Source organism: Culicoides brevitarsis, chromosome 2, assembly GCF_036172545.1.
Source record: "Culicoides brevitarsis isolate CSIRO-B50_1 chromosome 2, AGI_CSIRO_Cbre_v1, whole genome shotgun sequence".
NCBI classification, from domain to species: domain Eukaryota; kingdom Metazoa; phylum Arthropoda; class Insecta; order Diptera; family Ceratopogonidae; genus Culicoides; species Culicoides brevitarsis.
In genome coordinates this window covers 22,543,928-22,559,759 of record NC_087086.1, presented here as the reverse complement: position 1 = coordinate 22,559,759, position 15,832 = coordinate 22,543,928, and the positions used below count along the sequence as shown (strand labels likewise).

The 15,832-nt window shown below is 32.4% G+C and overlaps 1 protein-coding gene and 1 non-coding gene across 3 annotated transcripts; one reads left to right on the top strand and one right to left on the bottom strand.

Moving 5' to 3' along the window:
* Positions 1–133: 133 nt before the first annotated feature.
* LOC134830422 (helicase domino) lies at positions 134–15,150 on the top strand. Of its 2 annotated transcripts, XM_063843903.1 has the most exons (12): positions 134–434; positions 751–962; positions 1,023–1,393; positions 1,453–1,576; positions 2,716–3,719; positions 4,788–4,875; positions 4,936–7,184; positions 8,639–9,520; positions 9,763–9,984; positions 11,781–14,378; positions 14,438–14,794; positions 14,854–15,150. In XM_063843903.1, exons 2-12 carry the CDS (start codon positions 770–772, stop codon positions 14,860–14,862), a joined length of 8,097 nt encoding a protein of 2,698 aa, XP_063699973.1. In that variant the 5' UTR covers positions 134–434; positions 751–769; the 3' UTR covers positions 14,863–15,150. The 2 variants fall into 2 exon arrangements, with proteins under 2 accessions (XP_063699973.1, XP_063699972.1); XM_063843902.1 differs by having other exon boundaries at positions 751–1,393.
* Trnal-aag (transfer RNA leucine (anticodon AAG)) lies at positions 7,938–8,019 on the bottom strand. The gene has a single exon. It is a non-coding gene; the product is annotated as a tRNA-Leu (tRNA).
* Positions 15,151–15,832: the final 682 nt, after the last annotated feature.

Here is a 15,832-nt window from a genome sequence, read left to right as displayed (position 1 = left end):
AAGGGCAGACCTGAAAACGGTTAAGATGATTGAAAAGTTGGGAAATGTAAATAAAGAGCTTAGGACTTCGTGTGATGTAAACTTAAAAGATTTATTGAATAAAATCAAAAATTTACAAAAATAAATCTGAATTAATGCATTTTTATATAATATTTATATTTAAATAAAATCGTTATTTATTATTAAAATACCACTGACAGCACATTCCAACTTCAACTGAAATGTCCACCAGAGGGCAAAAACGTCAAAGTCTAAGTTGCAAAGACAGCACGCGAAAAAATCGACTCTACAAAAAAAATATATAAAAAGCTTTTTACCTAGTTTAAATAAAATTTCAAATTTTCGCGAGTTTCCCGAGTGTTTTCGTGATATTTTGTGCATCTTTTCAGGTGCCTATAAATGCAGTAGAGCCAGAAAATTAAATAAAAATTGAGGTGGGTACGCCGAACTTGTACACACGCTGATTGGATACATTTACGAAAAATCAGCCAATCAAAATTTTGTATGAATCTTAGCGAATGAGAGAGCAATATTTTGATGTACTGAAAATCATGGCGTCGAAGATGAAATGTGCGGCAAAAATTAATTTTGTAGTTTTAAATTTTGAAATTTGTTTACAATGCCAATAATATTTCAGTAAAATACATTATTTATTGTTGATGGTTTCAATTTAATATAATGCTCTTCTCATCTTTGCCATCGTTTTAAAATTACTTAGTTTAACTTCATAATTTGTTTTATATAAACTAGATGATATACTACATCGATAATGAATGAAGAAATATCGGCAACTGGGCCACCGTCAACTTCACAAGCACTGCTATTTGTTGATCAGCAGCAGCAAGAGCAGTTCACACCATTAATTCAAGCGTCTTCGTCTTCACTGCCATCCATTTCCAACTCTCCCTCATTACGTTATCAATCGACTCTTCGTACATCACCATCAATGTCCCGATTGACCAGTGAGCGACCCCTAATAGTACCTTTAAATAATAGTAACTCTGCAAATCACGTCGTAGCAGAATCAACAACTTCCCAACACCAATCTTTGACTAATGATATTCATTCCGTTACGACGACAGTATTGAGCACATCGGAGAACAAAGAAGATGATGCCACTTTAGAGCAAGATCGCAAGCGTATTAAGTTAGAAAGTGATATCAGCTCGTGTAATGATTTGGCGGCTCTCAAACGACGAATACTCGAACACAAATATATGAGATTAAAGTCAGTAAAGGAAAAATATTCTGAACATGTCGCGGAACTCTATTTTCTTCAGTCTAATATGAATATGATGGAATACCCAACGTGGCGGAAAAAGCCACAAACTCCAGAGTTTATCAATTTTGTAAGAGCGCATCGGTTAGATCAATCACCGTTAGATGAATTGGCGGTAAGGATGGTTGATTTCTTAGCTAATCTCCTTTTTACATTTTTTTTTTATCTTTGCAGATATCGTCGAAGTCTCACTTAAATGTAGCATTAGGAACAGAAGTTAAAATACCAGGAGTAGGAGCGACTCCAGTTGCAGTTTCCACTAGATTGCCAGCCGCTGTTGCTCAACTTAATCAGCAAGGTATGTTTTGCTTTATTATTTAAATTGTTTACTATGGTTTTACTTGCACACAACATAAACATAAAATGCATTTATTTATTGAAAAATTTTTTTTGTTTACACTGTTAATAAATAAATATTTTTTTATAAATAATTTAAATCCTACACTATTTGAAAAGGTTTTATTTTTGTTTTAAAACCACACACTCGCAAACAATATTGGCAATCATTTTTTTTTAACTTTTGGTTCATAAAGGAGGTCTTGTTGTGGAAACCGGATCTCCGACAAGCAAAAAATTAAAACTTCGTAAAATAAGGATCAAAATTTTTCAATAGGTCAAATACCGGGACGACCGATTGGTGGTCGTCATGGCATGGTGTTTGGTCATGTAACACCTGTTGTTGCACCTAAAATTGGAAAAGCTTCCCTGGTGCCAGGTAGGCACCTTTCTCCTTTTAGTTACATCTTTCATAAAAGAAAACCATTGATTTTTTTTTCATCCAACATCAAATTTAAAAATCTTTTCTTTCGAATTTTTCAAATACACAGAAAAAATCGTTAAAACTTCATTTTTGTGTTTTCATTGTTTCACTTTGGTTTTGCATGTGTAAACTTAGATAGCATGTAAATACGGTCTGGTTGATTAATTAGTAATTAATTATTTTACATTTTGAAAAGTGCTGCAAAAACCAAACTAAGGCCGTTTCAAATTTTTTCCGATGTTTTTGTCCCAAAACATTTTTTTGAAATACTTTTTCATACAAAATGAAAAAATATTAACCAATTATTGGACCCTTATTGAATATTTTAGTAGTTTTTGTGGTATTTTCATTGAGATTTGATGATTTAAAATTGATCTCAGAGTATTTCAAGTTAAAAATTTAAACAAAAAAATTTCATAAAAATAACTGTCAAAAAATTTTGAAAAATATTTTAGAGAACAAAATTCATGTTAAATTTTAATTTAACTTTTTTTTTTGCCCCATTGGATTTTCGGCTTTTAAAGTGGGGCAGGGGACAAAAACAAAGAAAAAATTTGGAGCGGCCTAAATAATTTTATAAAAACGTAAAAGATCACCAGACATTTTTTGATTTAAATTGATTTTTTAAAATTTATTTTTAGAGTTTTTCCTAATACTATGTTACTTTTTATTATTAGGCGGAGTACCAATCATACCTGACTCGGATCAAAGATGTCGTCCATCACTAAACTCTTCGGTTGGCAATACTGATGTAGGTGGAATAAATAATAGTCGAAATTTAGCAAATGGCACTGATCAATTCTCTGTAAAAGCTAAACAAGAAGTTTATGTAATGCAGCGAATTAGTGAATTACAACGAGAAGGTTTATGGTCTGAAAAACGTTTGCCAAAGGTTCAGGAACCATCAAGGCCCAAAGCACACTGGGATTATTTACTTGAAGAGATGGTGTGGTTGGCTGCAGATTTTGCACAAGAACGTAAATGGAAAAAAGCTGCTGCAAAAAAATGTGCTCGCATGGTACAAAAGCATTTCCAAGATAAAGCAATAGCTGTCCAAAAGGCCGAAAAAGCCCAAGAAGCTCAATTAAAACGAATTGCTGCATTTATTGCAAAAGAAGTCAAAGTTTTTTGGTCGAATGTAGAGAAACTGGTTGAGTTTAAACAACAGACGCGATTAGATGAAAAAAGGAAAAAAGCTTTGGATCAACAACTTAGTTTTATTGTAGATCAAACAGAGCGATACTCAAAACAATTAGCTGTGGGACTTAATCAACCAAATCCTAGCACTAGCAAAGCTAATAGTCTTCAATCTAGTCGAATTTCATCGCCACATCATTCTGCGGCATCAGATCATGAATTTCGTCCAAATGAGAGTGAAAGTGATGATGAAACGACAATTGCTCTTGCCGAGAATACTGATCAATGCGCAATAAATGAAGAAATTTCCGCATTAAAAAGAGAATCGGAAATGGATTTAGAAGACTTTTTGCAACAACTTCCAACAGATTATCTGGCTAATAGGCATACAATTGAACTTTCTGATAATTCATCAAATGAATCTGACGATGGAGATAAAGATTTTAAAGTAGATGAACCGTCAACGGATGATGAAGATACTATTATGGAGCAAGAACGCAAAGAACGAGGGACCAATCATAAGCAAGAGATTAAAGATCTTCAAGTAAGTAAATAAATTGACTTTTTTATAAAGTATAATCTATCCAAATGAAAATCAAGAATATTTTCGAAATATTTTGAAAAAGAGGAGGCTTAAAATAAAAATTTAAATAACTTTTGACCATTTTGGCCTTAAAAATTTTTCTAGTTCTCAGGTTTTTACATTGAGCACCTTTTAAATTAAAATAAGGCTGCTACAAATTTATTTCGCATGGTACAAAAGCATTTGGTGGGTCAAAAAAAGGTTTGAAATACTTTTTCATACAAAATGAGAAATTTTCAACAATTTTTGGTCATTAATCAATATGTAAACTGTTTTTAAAGTTTCTACATAAAGGTTTACTAATTTTAAATTGTTTTCAGAACATTTCAAGTTAAAAATTTAAACAAAAAATTTTCATTAAAATAAGGCCGCTCCAATTTTTTTTTGAACTTTTTGTCCCATGCCCCATTTCAAAAGTCGAAAATCCAATGGGGCAAAATAAAAAAAAAGTTAAAAATTTCATCAAAAATTACCAAAAATTTATTAAAAATTTTTGGTCTTTTTTTATATTTTTTTTTTAAGAAAATTTTCAATTTTTAAGAATTTTTGTATTAAAAATCGTATTTTAACAAGAATTTTCTCCTTTAAAAACTTTTCGACAGTTTTTTTTACGAAATTTTTGTGATAAAATTTTTAACTTGAAATACTCTGAGATCAATTTGAAATTATCATATCTCAATGTAGATACCACATAAACAACTAGAAGATTAAGTATTTACCAAAATTTGTTAAAATTTTGTCATTTTGTATGAAAAAGTAATTCAATTTTTTTTTTATTTTGCCCCCCCCCAATTTTGAAAAAAAGTTTTTGGGACAAAAAGTTTGAAATAAATTTGGAGCGGCCTAACTTTCAAAAAATTTTGAAACTATTTTTAAGGAAGAAAATTCATGCTACAAAAATTAAATTTTTTTCGAAGAATTTTTATTTATTTTTTTCCATTGGATTTTCGACATTTTGAAAGTTTACAAAAAATTTGGAGCGGCCATTTTTTTTAAATTTAAACTTTTGATTTTTTTTTTTTGTTTTAGGCGGACAATGATTTAACTATTGAAGAATTAATGGCAAAATATAATAAAACAGCTACACAGCCAATGGAAGTATCAGATGATGAAGAATGTAAGACTAATTACTAATAATCTTTGTTTTGTTTTTTTTTTACAAAATATTTGCTTTTAGCAACTCCTGATGAGCTCGAATCTGAGAAAGGAAAGAACTCAGACAAGAACTCAGAGGTTAATGATCAGGGAACTTCTGATGATGACACCAGTTCTCTTTTAAGTGGAAACGAAAACGTTGATTTAAAGATTCTTTTCGATGAAAAAGTGGAAGATAATGATGAGCTTTTAAATGATGCAGCAGCAATTGCAGAAAGTATTCAACCTAAGGGAAATACACTCTCATCTACAAGTGTTGTAACACCAATCCCATTCCTTCTCAAACATTCGTTGCGTGAGTATCAACACATCGGCTTGGATTGGCTTGTAACGATGCATGATCGAAAATTGAATGGCATTCTAGCTGATGAAATGGGTTTAGGAAAAACAATTCAAACTATTGCTTTATTAGCTCATTTAGCGTGTGTTAAAGGAAATTGGGGACCGCACTTAATCATCGTTCCATCCTCTGTAATGTTAAATTGGGAAATGGAATTCATGAAATGGTGTCCAGGTTTTAAAATTCTTGTCTATTATGGCTCTCAAAAAGAACGAAAGCTGAAAAGAATCGGATGGACAAAAGCAAATGCGTTTCATGTGTGTATAACGAGTTACAAGTTAGTAATACAAGATCACCAGAGTTTTCGTAGGAAAAAATGGAAATACTTGATTTTAGACGAGGCACAAAATATTAAAAATTTCAAATCACAACGATGGCAACTGCTTCTTAATTTCCAAACAGAACAAAGACTGCTCTTAACAGGAACTCCACTACAAAATAATTTAATGGAACTATGGTCACTTATGCATTTTTTAATGCCACATGTATTTCAATCACATCGTGAATTCAAGGAATGGTTCTCAAACCCTATGACAGGTATGATTGAGGGTAATTCGGAATACAATGAGTCCATTATTAAACGGTTACATAAAGTCTTACGGCCATTTTTGTTAAGACGTTTAAAGTGCGAAGTGGAAAAGCAAATGCCCAAAAAGTACGAGCATATTGTTATGTGTCGTTTATCAAAAAGACAGCGCTATTTGTATGATGATTTCATGAGTCGCACAAAAACAAAAGAAACACTTGCTTCTGGAAATTTACTAAGTGTTATAAATATTTTGATGCAATTACGAAAAGTTTGTAATCATCCAAATTTATTTGAAACTCGTCCTACAATATCGCCTTTTCGTATGGATAAAATTATTATTCGGGTCCCATCATTGGTGTGCGATTTGTTAGACTACAATCCAATGAGTCATGTTGATTTATACAGTTTGAATCTGCTTTTACTTGAATTAGAATTGTGTCTTACCGCATATGTTTCGCACAAAATAAAGAAAACACAAACTCCCCGAAAACTAATAGAAGAAATTGATGCAGCAGCTGATTCACCACCTATTTGTCCCAGAATGGAAATGCGTATGCGTGTTAGAATCAGGAATGACGAAGTAGCTAGGCGTATCGCAACATCAACACTGGAAAATGTTAAAGTTGGTACAAGTCCTGTTATGAAAATTGATGGTTCAAAATTAGTTGCAAAATTTGTAAAAAAGTCAGATCAAAAAATTCTGAGAGAACAGCCAATGAATATTGATACTCCATCTTCAATAAATTATACGCAACAACCATCTACTAATATACTACATAATCGTCGAAAACAATTACTCCGCAGTGTTCAGCATTCAAATTCTAAACAACTACATGAATTGACACAACCATTAGCAAATGCTTTAGTTGATCAATTAAAACACCATTCGTATTCGAGTCCTCTCGTCGATAATCCCGAGGAAGAAAAATTTAAACAAACAAACTCTGAATATTATCTTGCAAAAATAGATCAAATTCGAAAAGAACGACGGAAACACGTTCTAGAAATGTTAGCAAACTTCAATAAACGTAAGTGTTCCGCTCAGCCAATCCTTGGTTCTGACTTGCGAACCACTCTCTCAAATGTTGATGATTTTTCAATGAATCCATCTACACCCTTCATTACCGCAAGTTATGTGAATTGTAAAAAATTTATTGGTAAACAATGGAGTCTCTCGAAGTCACTGAAAACAGTTCAGAAACGGGCCAAAGAATTAGAACCATTATTCAACAATTTTGTGTTATTCGTACCGGCTGTTTGCGCACCCACTCCTGATATTTATATAACCCATCAGAAACCATCAAAAGTGAATGAGGAAAAAATTATCAACGATGTGATTAAGAGTGAACTAGGAGAAAAAATGCAGTTACTGCATCCTATTGTATCTGCAATGAGTACACAGGTTAGTCTAAGTTTTATTTATTACTGATTGCTTTTTAGATTTACTTTACAATTTTTTGTCATTTTCCGTATCTTTGTATTACTTGTAGACAATACTTAAACCATCGATTTAAATATAATTGGGTCATTCCATTCTAAACGGAGACAAAATCACAAAGTATATAATTTCAAATTGAGTACTAGATGTCCATCTTTATCATGCAAAAATAAGAACTTTTTGTTCCAGCGATTTTTTTTTACCTGTAAAAAAAGCTCGAGTTGGCTTCCCGAAAATTTAAATTTTCCATAAATTTTACTTGAAAATTAACATTTTTGGCTTTTCCGACGAAATTGTCGGTTTGCGACCATATGTTTCATGGAGAAAAATGATCTACTCGAGCTTACAATCAATCTGGATGAAGCAAAAAATTTGAAAAAAATTTAAAAATTTTCACTCTATTTTAGATTTTTGATGATTTTAAGGCAATTTTGTATGGAAAATATCATTCGGGAAGCCGGCTCGAGCTTATTTTACAGGTAAAAAAAATTTCGCTAGAACAAAAAGTTCTTATTTTTGCATGATAAAGATGGACATCTAGTACCCATTTCGAAATTATATACTTTGTGATTTCGTCTCCGTTTAGAATGGAATGACCCAATTATACTAAATATATTAGTTACATTATATTATGAAAGATATTATTAGATTTTATTTATAAGTTCTTTAATACAAATATATGCTTACTTTAAATAAAATAAAAATATAAAAAAAAACTGGCAGCGGTGGGATTCGAACCCACGCCACCGAAGTGACTGGTGCCTTAAACCAGCGCCTTAGACCGCTCGGCCACGCTACCATACTATATGTGGTTCGCTTATCTACAATATGTAATATTTGTCTTTATATTTGTATTTGTACGTGTATTTATAATCTTGTTTGTACTAGATTTATAATTATTTGTACATAATCAATCGACGAAAGATTTTCCATTATTCAAAACAAAATCTTATGGCATCTACAACTTATCTACAATATTACAAATATTGCAAGATTGAAATTTATATTAACTTGAATTTCTTACACATATATGTATTTGTATCGAAAATGGTTTCATTATCTTAGATGTATCTAAAATTATTTTCAATAAATTAATTTGTTTTTTTTACAAATATAAATAAAGCAAATTTCACTGTTTCACAAATTCCAAAATCTCGTTAATTAATTATCGATCAGCAAAAATTCGTTTTGAAATAAAAAAAAATAAATGAAATTTCTCAGTTTTCTCAGAAAGCTTTTTTTTTTATATAAAAAAAAGAACAAAAAATTGACTTCCTCAATTTTGAAAGAAATAAAAAAAAATAAAAAAAAGAAAAAAAATCCATGTGACACAATGTTAACCGAAGCTCTTAAATATAGAGTAACTGTATGTTTTTCATCGAATACAAAAACTTACCAAAAATGTTTTTTTCTTTCAGTTCCCTGACCCACGTTTAATTCAATATGACTGTGGCAAACTTCAAACCCTCAACAAACTGTTGCGTGATTTGAAAAGTGGTAATCATCGAGTCCTTATCTTTACGCAAATGACACGAATGCTTGACGTGTTGGAATCATTCCTTAATTATCATGGTCACATATATTTAAGATTAGATGGAACAACGCGGGTCGAACAACGCCAAGTTTACATGGAAAGATTCAATAATGACAAACGAATATTTGCTTTTATTTTATCTACGCGATCTGGTGGCGTTGGCATAAACTTAACAGGAGCTGATACTGTGATATTTTACGATTCCGATTGGAATCCCACAATGGATGCACAGGCTCAAGACAGATGTCATAGAATTGGCCAAACGCGCGATGTACACATTTATAGACTAGTAAGCGAAAAAACCATCGAGGAAAATATCTTAAAAAAAGCAAATCAAAAACGTTTGTTAGGTGACTTAGCAATTGAAGGGGGCAACTTTACAACCGCTTATTTCAAAAGTTCAACAATTCAAGATCTGTTCTCAGTAGATACAACAGAAGATGTATCAGCAAGACTAGCTGATGTTGTCGATCGTGATCGCGAACGGAAAGATCAATTTAATAAGAATTTAAAAGAGAATAGCGATACAGAAGAAAACATTACCAATGTTATGTCTACAACAAACGTTGGCATGTTTGAATCTGCATTAGCTACAGCAGAAGATGACCAAGATGTTGAAGCAGCAAAAATGGCAAGAGATGAAGAAGCTGCTGAACTTAATGAATTCGATGAAAATATACCAATTACTGAAGAAGGAAATAATGCAAACCAAAAAGATGTAGAAATAAGCAAAGCAGAGAGAGAAATTCAAGTCATAATTAATCAGGTAAAGAAATTTATAGATGAACCAGTGTAACTATAATAGCTTTTTCCTATCAATTTTTGCCATAGTACAAGAAAAACTTAAAATCTTATTATTAAATCAACAAAAAACTACTTAATATGATATTCCTTTTAAGTTCCTTTTAGAGCACTGTTAAGTACCTATATGTGCTCCATCTTCATCTATCCAAATATGATTTAAATAAATATAAACTGATAATAATAATTTTTTAAAATTGTATACAGCTTAATCCTGTGGAGAAGTATGCGATGCGATTCGTTGAAGATACTAAGGAAACTTGGACAGCTATACAACTAGAAGCAGTAGAAAAGGAAATAGAACAACAAAAACGTGAATGGGAAGCTAATCGTTTAGCTGAATTACAACGTGAAGAAGAAGAGAGAAGAGAAAAAGAAAATGAAGATAACACAATGCTTACGTACTCATTGGAAGATTCAAGAAATCAGGTTAATAATAAAAAAATTAATAATAATACTTTTAACAGAAAAAGTGTCAAAAGTAGTGTTGTAGATAAGAAAGGGGGGTCCGATTTTAACTTAACTAATAGGAAAGAACGTAATGTAAAGAAAAATAAGAAAATAAGAAAAAGTAATAATTCAAGTAGTATGCTAAAAAATACTACGGTAACAAAAAAAGTTCCTCTAACAAAATATTTCAAAAATGAAAATTCTTCAAAGTCTGAGACTAAGTTTACAAACAACTATAAAAAGAATCTACTCAAACCAAATCGAAAATTTTCAAAAAATACCATACGACGTAAAAATCTTATATCATCATGTAAGAGACGTTCATTACGTGATTCTTCTGTAACAGATAATGATAATATTTCCGACGGTGAATCTGAAGACGAACGTCCATTTATGAGAAACGACATCAGTGACGATAGTGAATGCAGTTTAGATGTCATGATAAATACGACAGATGATCAAGACTCAGATTCAAATCAGACAAACACTTATGCAGCTCTGGATAACAGTATTAGGTCTGAAGCGGATGCGACAGTTGAATCTGAGAAAAGTATGCGTCGAACTAGATCTCGTGGAACTGTAAAAATTAATCTTTGGTCACTAGATTCAAACCCCGAACCAACTAGACGACTAGTAAGGAAAGCATCTCCATGTAATAATAAAATATCAATAAAACATGTGAAGATGGAAGATGGAGCAACTTCAAGTGAATCCGATACCTGCAGTCGTGCAAATACACCTAAATTAAAAAACTTGCAAATTCTTCTGCAAAAACACGTAGATCAGTCTTCGGATAAAGAAACTCGCAAATCTATTGGTAGATGTGGAAACATGAAAAAAAAAACTCAGAAAATAAGTTTGAACTCCGAAATTATAAAGGGTAATAATGAAAACTAAATTGAGTTCTAAAAGTGTAACGTTCTGTTAAAAAAGAGAAACGACAAAATGCTTATTGAGTATCTTAAGAAAATATTTCTTACTTATTAAATTTTCGATCAAAAAATTCATTCTGTTGCGAAAGTCTCTTCGTGTATTAAAAACTGATTGAAATTATATTGATTTAGCTAAATCCTAATTAATTTTGAGAATGTTTAATTAAGCTGTAAGTAAAGTATTGTCAATATTTAAAAAAACTTACAAAAGAAAAAATAATTATAATTAAAAAAAAAATGGTCATAAAAATTAGTCCTTTTCTCTTTTCATTCTACATATACTCCTTTATAATATCTCACGTTTAAATGGAATTGTGCTGGAAACTATTTTAGAAATGTTTTGGTGTCATTTTAAATGTATAGATGTAAAAATGCCAATCCGAATAGAATTCAAAATACATTACGCTTGTTTGGTAATGGCAAAGGTTGAGCCATTAAAAGTACATCAGATTTTACATAAATTACCTACGTTAAGAAAATGTATGTATATATATATATATATTTGGCACCAAAACAGCCTAAGCCATTCCAAACATTCGTAGATATTTTAGAGGTTTTCTTGAAAGGCACTAAAAGATTTTATTTTATGTACGACATAAAATACACATATATCTTTTTGTACCTACCGTTTGGAATGAATTGAAAAAAACACTAAGATTCGTCGACACCAAAATGTTTTAATATAAATAGTCTTGTATTTTGGTAAAATGTAAGTACAGGTCGAACTCCCTTTTCTATATTTTATCAAATAGAAATCTCAACTTTAAGATTAAGATATTAAGATTTAAGATATTAATTTTATAAACAAAATAAAATTATTTTTTTTTTACATTTCATTTTCAGATTTGGATTTCATCTAATACCGGAGAACTAATGCCAATGTGGTGTCCACCGACCCCACCACAAGATGACAACGATATTTATGTAGATTATTCATTAGGGTTTCTGTATGAAACAGAAGTAATTCCAGAACATGAGCTTCCACCTATATATACAAAGAAAGATTGTAAACGGTTGCGTCTCGAATCAAATTTCTATAGTGATGGCCGCCGTTCAGTCAAAATGCGGAAAGAGGATCATTTTTATGCTCCACGTTCGCTGTTTGATCGCCCGCCTCCTGCATTAGCAAAGATGCGACGTGAACTACAACGAAATCGTGGAATATTTCGTTCTATTCAGGTTCCAGGACTTAAGACACAAATCTCACTTAAATCATTAACAGAACCTGAAGGAATGTCTGAATGGAGTATATATGAAGATAATGCTATTTTAAGCGTGATTCAGAATTTGCAAGGACTACCCTTGAGCTTAATTCTAATATCTCCCGGACATACGCCCAATTGGGATTTGGTTGCAGACATTGTAAATCAATCATCTCGCACATATAGATCACCAAAACAATGTCGATATAGATACGAAGCTGTGATTGTTCCTCGCGAAGAAGGAAAAACCATAGAATCACCAAAAAAACAAAAGAAAAATAAAAGCGGTTTGAAAAACTCACCCTTAAAAGGTGCAAAAACTATGCGTACTTCCCAATTATATTCTTCCGACAACAATACTTCTTTTACTAAATATTCTCGTCAAAAATTTGATGTTATAAAAGCTACATTTTTGAAAAAAGGTCCTCAGCCTAAACAAATTTTGGTCAATCCCCAATTTAAAAATCCAAAACATGCACAGCTTCTAGCTGACTTTGGAATAACCAGTTATGATGTACCTTTGAAACCGCAAGAGATTGCGGCTAAACGCATAGAAAGGATATCTAAAGAAAAACAAAAGGCTGCAATGCATCAGAGTCCAGATAACATGCTACAGCAAACGAATCCTCACCAAGTACATTCACCACAACCACAGACACAAATGATTCAAGTACAGCCAGGAACCCCTATACAAGCTTCTACTCAATCACCAATGACTCCTGTACCGCAACTAGTCGTTCAACAAGCCAATACAACTTCACCAGTTACAACACTTATGTCAACTAGTGCCATACAGGTGAGCCGAGGACAACCGGCAAATATGACTAACACCGCTCATACGTCACAAATAGTCAAAGCGATAGTTGCTAGTGGACAGCAAGGCCAACAGCTTATGCAACAAATTACCATAGCTGATCGTTCTCAGAGTGGAACACAACCACTTACAGGTCAGGGAAATCAGATTTTAAATCCGAGTAGCGTATCTGTTGTTCTTTCGTCCCCTGTTTCAACTGTAACTACTGGTCCGATTCCTCAACCGCAAATTGTTTCCATACAACAAGGTAGCGTTGGTATACAAAGCCCGACAATTGTATCTCAAGCACAAATCATGCAATCTGTTGCATCACAATCATCGCAAGTTGTTTCAGTTTCTTCACCCTCTGTGGCAACACTTACGACTCAATCGTTGCGCACACAAAGAATCGTAGCTTCAGGGTTACAAGACATTGTTTTACATCAACGACAGCCTGGTACACAGTCTTCTCCCACGGTCGTTTCCGTTTCAAGTCTTACACCGAGTCAACTTTCTGCCATGAGACTGTCAATGAGTGGTACTCAACAAGTTTCGAATGTTGCAGTTGCAAAGAGTATTCCCGTAGGAACTGTTGTGACTTCTGGAAAACCTGGAAGCTCCCAAATACAATTTTATCGGCAACCAATACGACAACAAGTTAAAGTAGTTCACGCAAATACCGGACAACCTACGGGTCAAACTGCATTGGTAGCTGGACCAGGTGGACTAGTTACAAATATACAAGGTGGTATTCAAGTACAAGGCGGAACACAAAAAGTCCAAGGAATTGCATCTGCTGGTGTTACTACGGGAGGCACCCAAGTTCAAACCGTAGCAACAGTACAAATGACTCCGTCACAATCTCGTGCTCAGTTCGTCAAACCCGTAAATGCTGGAAAACAAATAACGCGACAAATTTCCGAAGGTGACATGCAAGCTGTAATGGTGAAACGTCCGGTAGTAGGACAACATAAAACACAGTTAATGCCACAAACACAAATTTTTTCGTCGGGTGTCCAAGTTCAACAAGCTAGCACCTCTACACAAGGGCAAATCGCTACTTTGGTGAAAACTTCATCGGGCCTCGCCACAAGTATCCCATTATCACAAGTAAAGGCAGGTCAAATAAAAACTGGAAATGTAAACGCAACACAAGTTCGGCAAATTCAATTACACCAACCTACATTACTCACACAGCAAAGGAAAACTGGAAAAGTTACACAAATTGCTCAAGTTGGCAAAACGACCTCGCTTCCTACACAATTAATTGTACAAAATGCAAAAAATATACCGGGAACGGTTACTGTTCAACAAATTCAGCCTGTTTTCAGACATGCACAGCCTGGACAAACACTACAAACAAGCCAAATAATGCTCGGAAAAAATGTAGGACGAATGATTCCAGTCTCTGTTGGGCCACAATCTAGTACACGACAAACAATTCAGGTAAAATATCAATGAATGCAGTTTAAAAGTAAACTTTAACTATGTTTGGTAATAAACAGGTGGTGACAGGATCTCCTGGAACAAGTAATTTACGAGCCCATCAAAATTTCCTACAGGGTGCAATAAAGGTATCCAATGCAAGTCCACAACAAGCCATAATAACAGCTTTGCAAAATCCAGGACAGCGCTCAAATCAAAGCCCTGTTAGACTTCAAACCAGTGGGTCATTGGTCGCTGTAACTGTTCAACAATCTCCCAATTCGCAGCAATCTCAAATGCAAAGTGTTGGAACATCTGGACCTTTAGCCAGTGAAGAAAATCAAGTTCCAACAGGCCATCATATTAGTACACAAGGTCAAGCTCAACAAATTGGCAAATCACTATCAGGACCAGCGTCTTTTCCTGGGCAGCAACAGGTAATGAAAATTTTTTCTACATTCTAAAATTCTTGCATTCTTAAATAAAAATTTTTCAGGGGAAGTAAAAGTTTGGCAAATAAGTAAGCAGCTGCTAAAAACTTCATACTAACTTAAAATTTATTAGATAAAATTAAGAAATTCGTAAAATAAAGTAAAACTCTTAAAATTTCTGGCTAAGTTGATTTTTAATAAGAAGAGGGTTCATATTTTGTAGTTTTTATTTAAATACATATAAGCATAGCTATTTTGCTAATTTAATTTATAAAGCAAGTATTAGAGTTAAAATAAACTCAAGAATATTTTGTGATCATATATATATTATATATGTATATATGTATAGATATGAATAAATAGGCAACATAATATTTAGATTCGTAAATTATAAGTTGAATATATATTATAAATAAATATTTTAGTAAAATGTATTTTGTTTCACTACAAATATTCTTCTGAAAAAAAATTAACTCATATGGGGGCATTTCTTTCTTAAAAATATCAAAATTCCGGATTTTAAAATAACTTCCATCCAAATCTAAAAAAATTTGGTATAAAAATTTGGTTTGGAACAATCCTATATGCAGGATAAGATTATCAAAAAATGTATAACAACGTAATCATAAAGATACTTATAAAGTAAAGATTTTCACATCCTTTCGCATTTATTTATAAGGGTTTTCCAACAATTTATTTTGTTTCCCATCATTTTTGTCTGAACAATGCTAAAGAGCATAAAGTATATTAAAATACTTTATCCTATTAAAACGTATTTTGCTTCTTAGGGATTTGGCAAAAATATGTAATTGCATTTTTTTTTCACTCGTCCTATGGAAAAAACAAATATAAGGAAATCCGTTTCATGCAATTTCCAGTCTTTTGCGCATATTTTATTAATAAATTCATATTTTGAGCATATTGTTAATTTTTTTACAGATTTTTAAGCCAAATAATATTTACAAAAATTTCAATTTTAGTTTCAATTTTTAACCATTTTTTTGACATTTGCATTTGACATTTAAAAATTTTTGATATTTGAAA

Bases quoted from the DNA above. Each gene is read 5' to 3' on its own strand.
- LOC134830422 (XM_063843902.1), top strand. From the start codon at position 770: ATGAATGAAGAAATATCGGCAACTGGGCCACCGTCAACTTCACAAGCA. The intron at 9,521-9,762 runs GTAAAGAAATTT...AATTGTATACAG, and splicing joins TTCAAGTCATAATTAATCAG to CTTAATCCTGTGGAGAAGTA. The intron at 14,379-14,437 runs GTAAAATATCAA...GGTAATAAACAG, and splicing joins GTACACGACAAACAATTCAG to GTGGTGACAGGATCTCCTGG.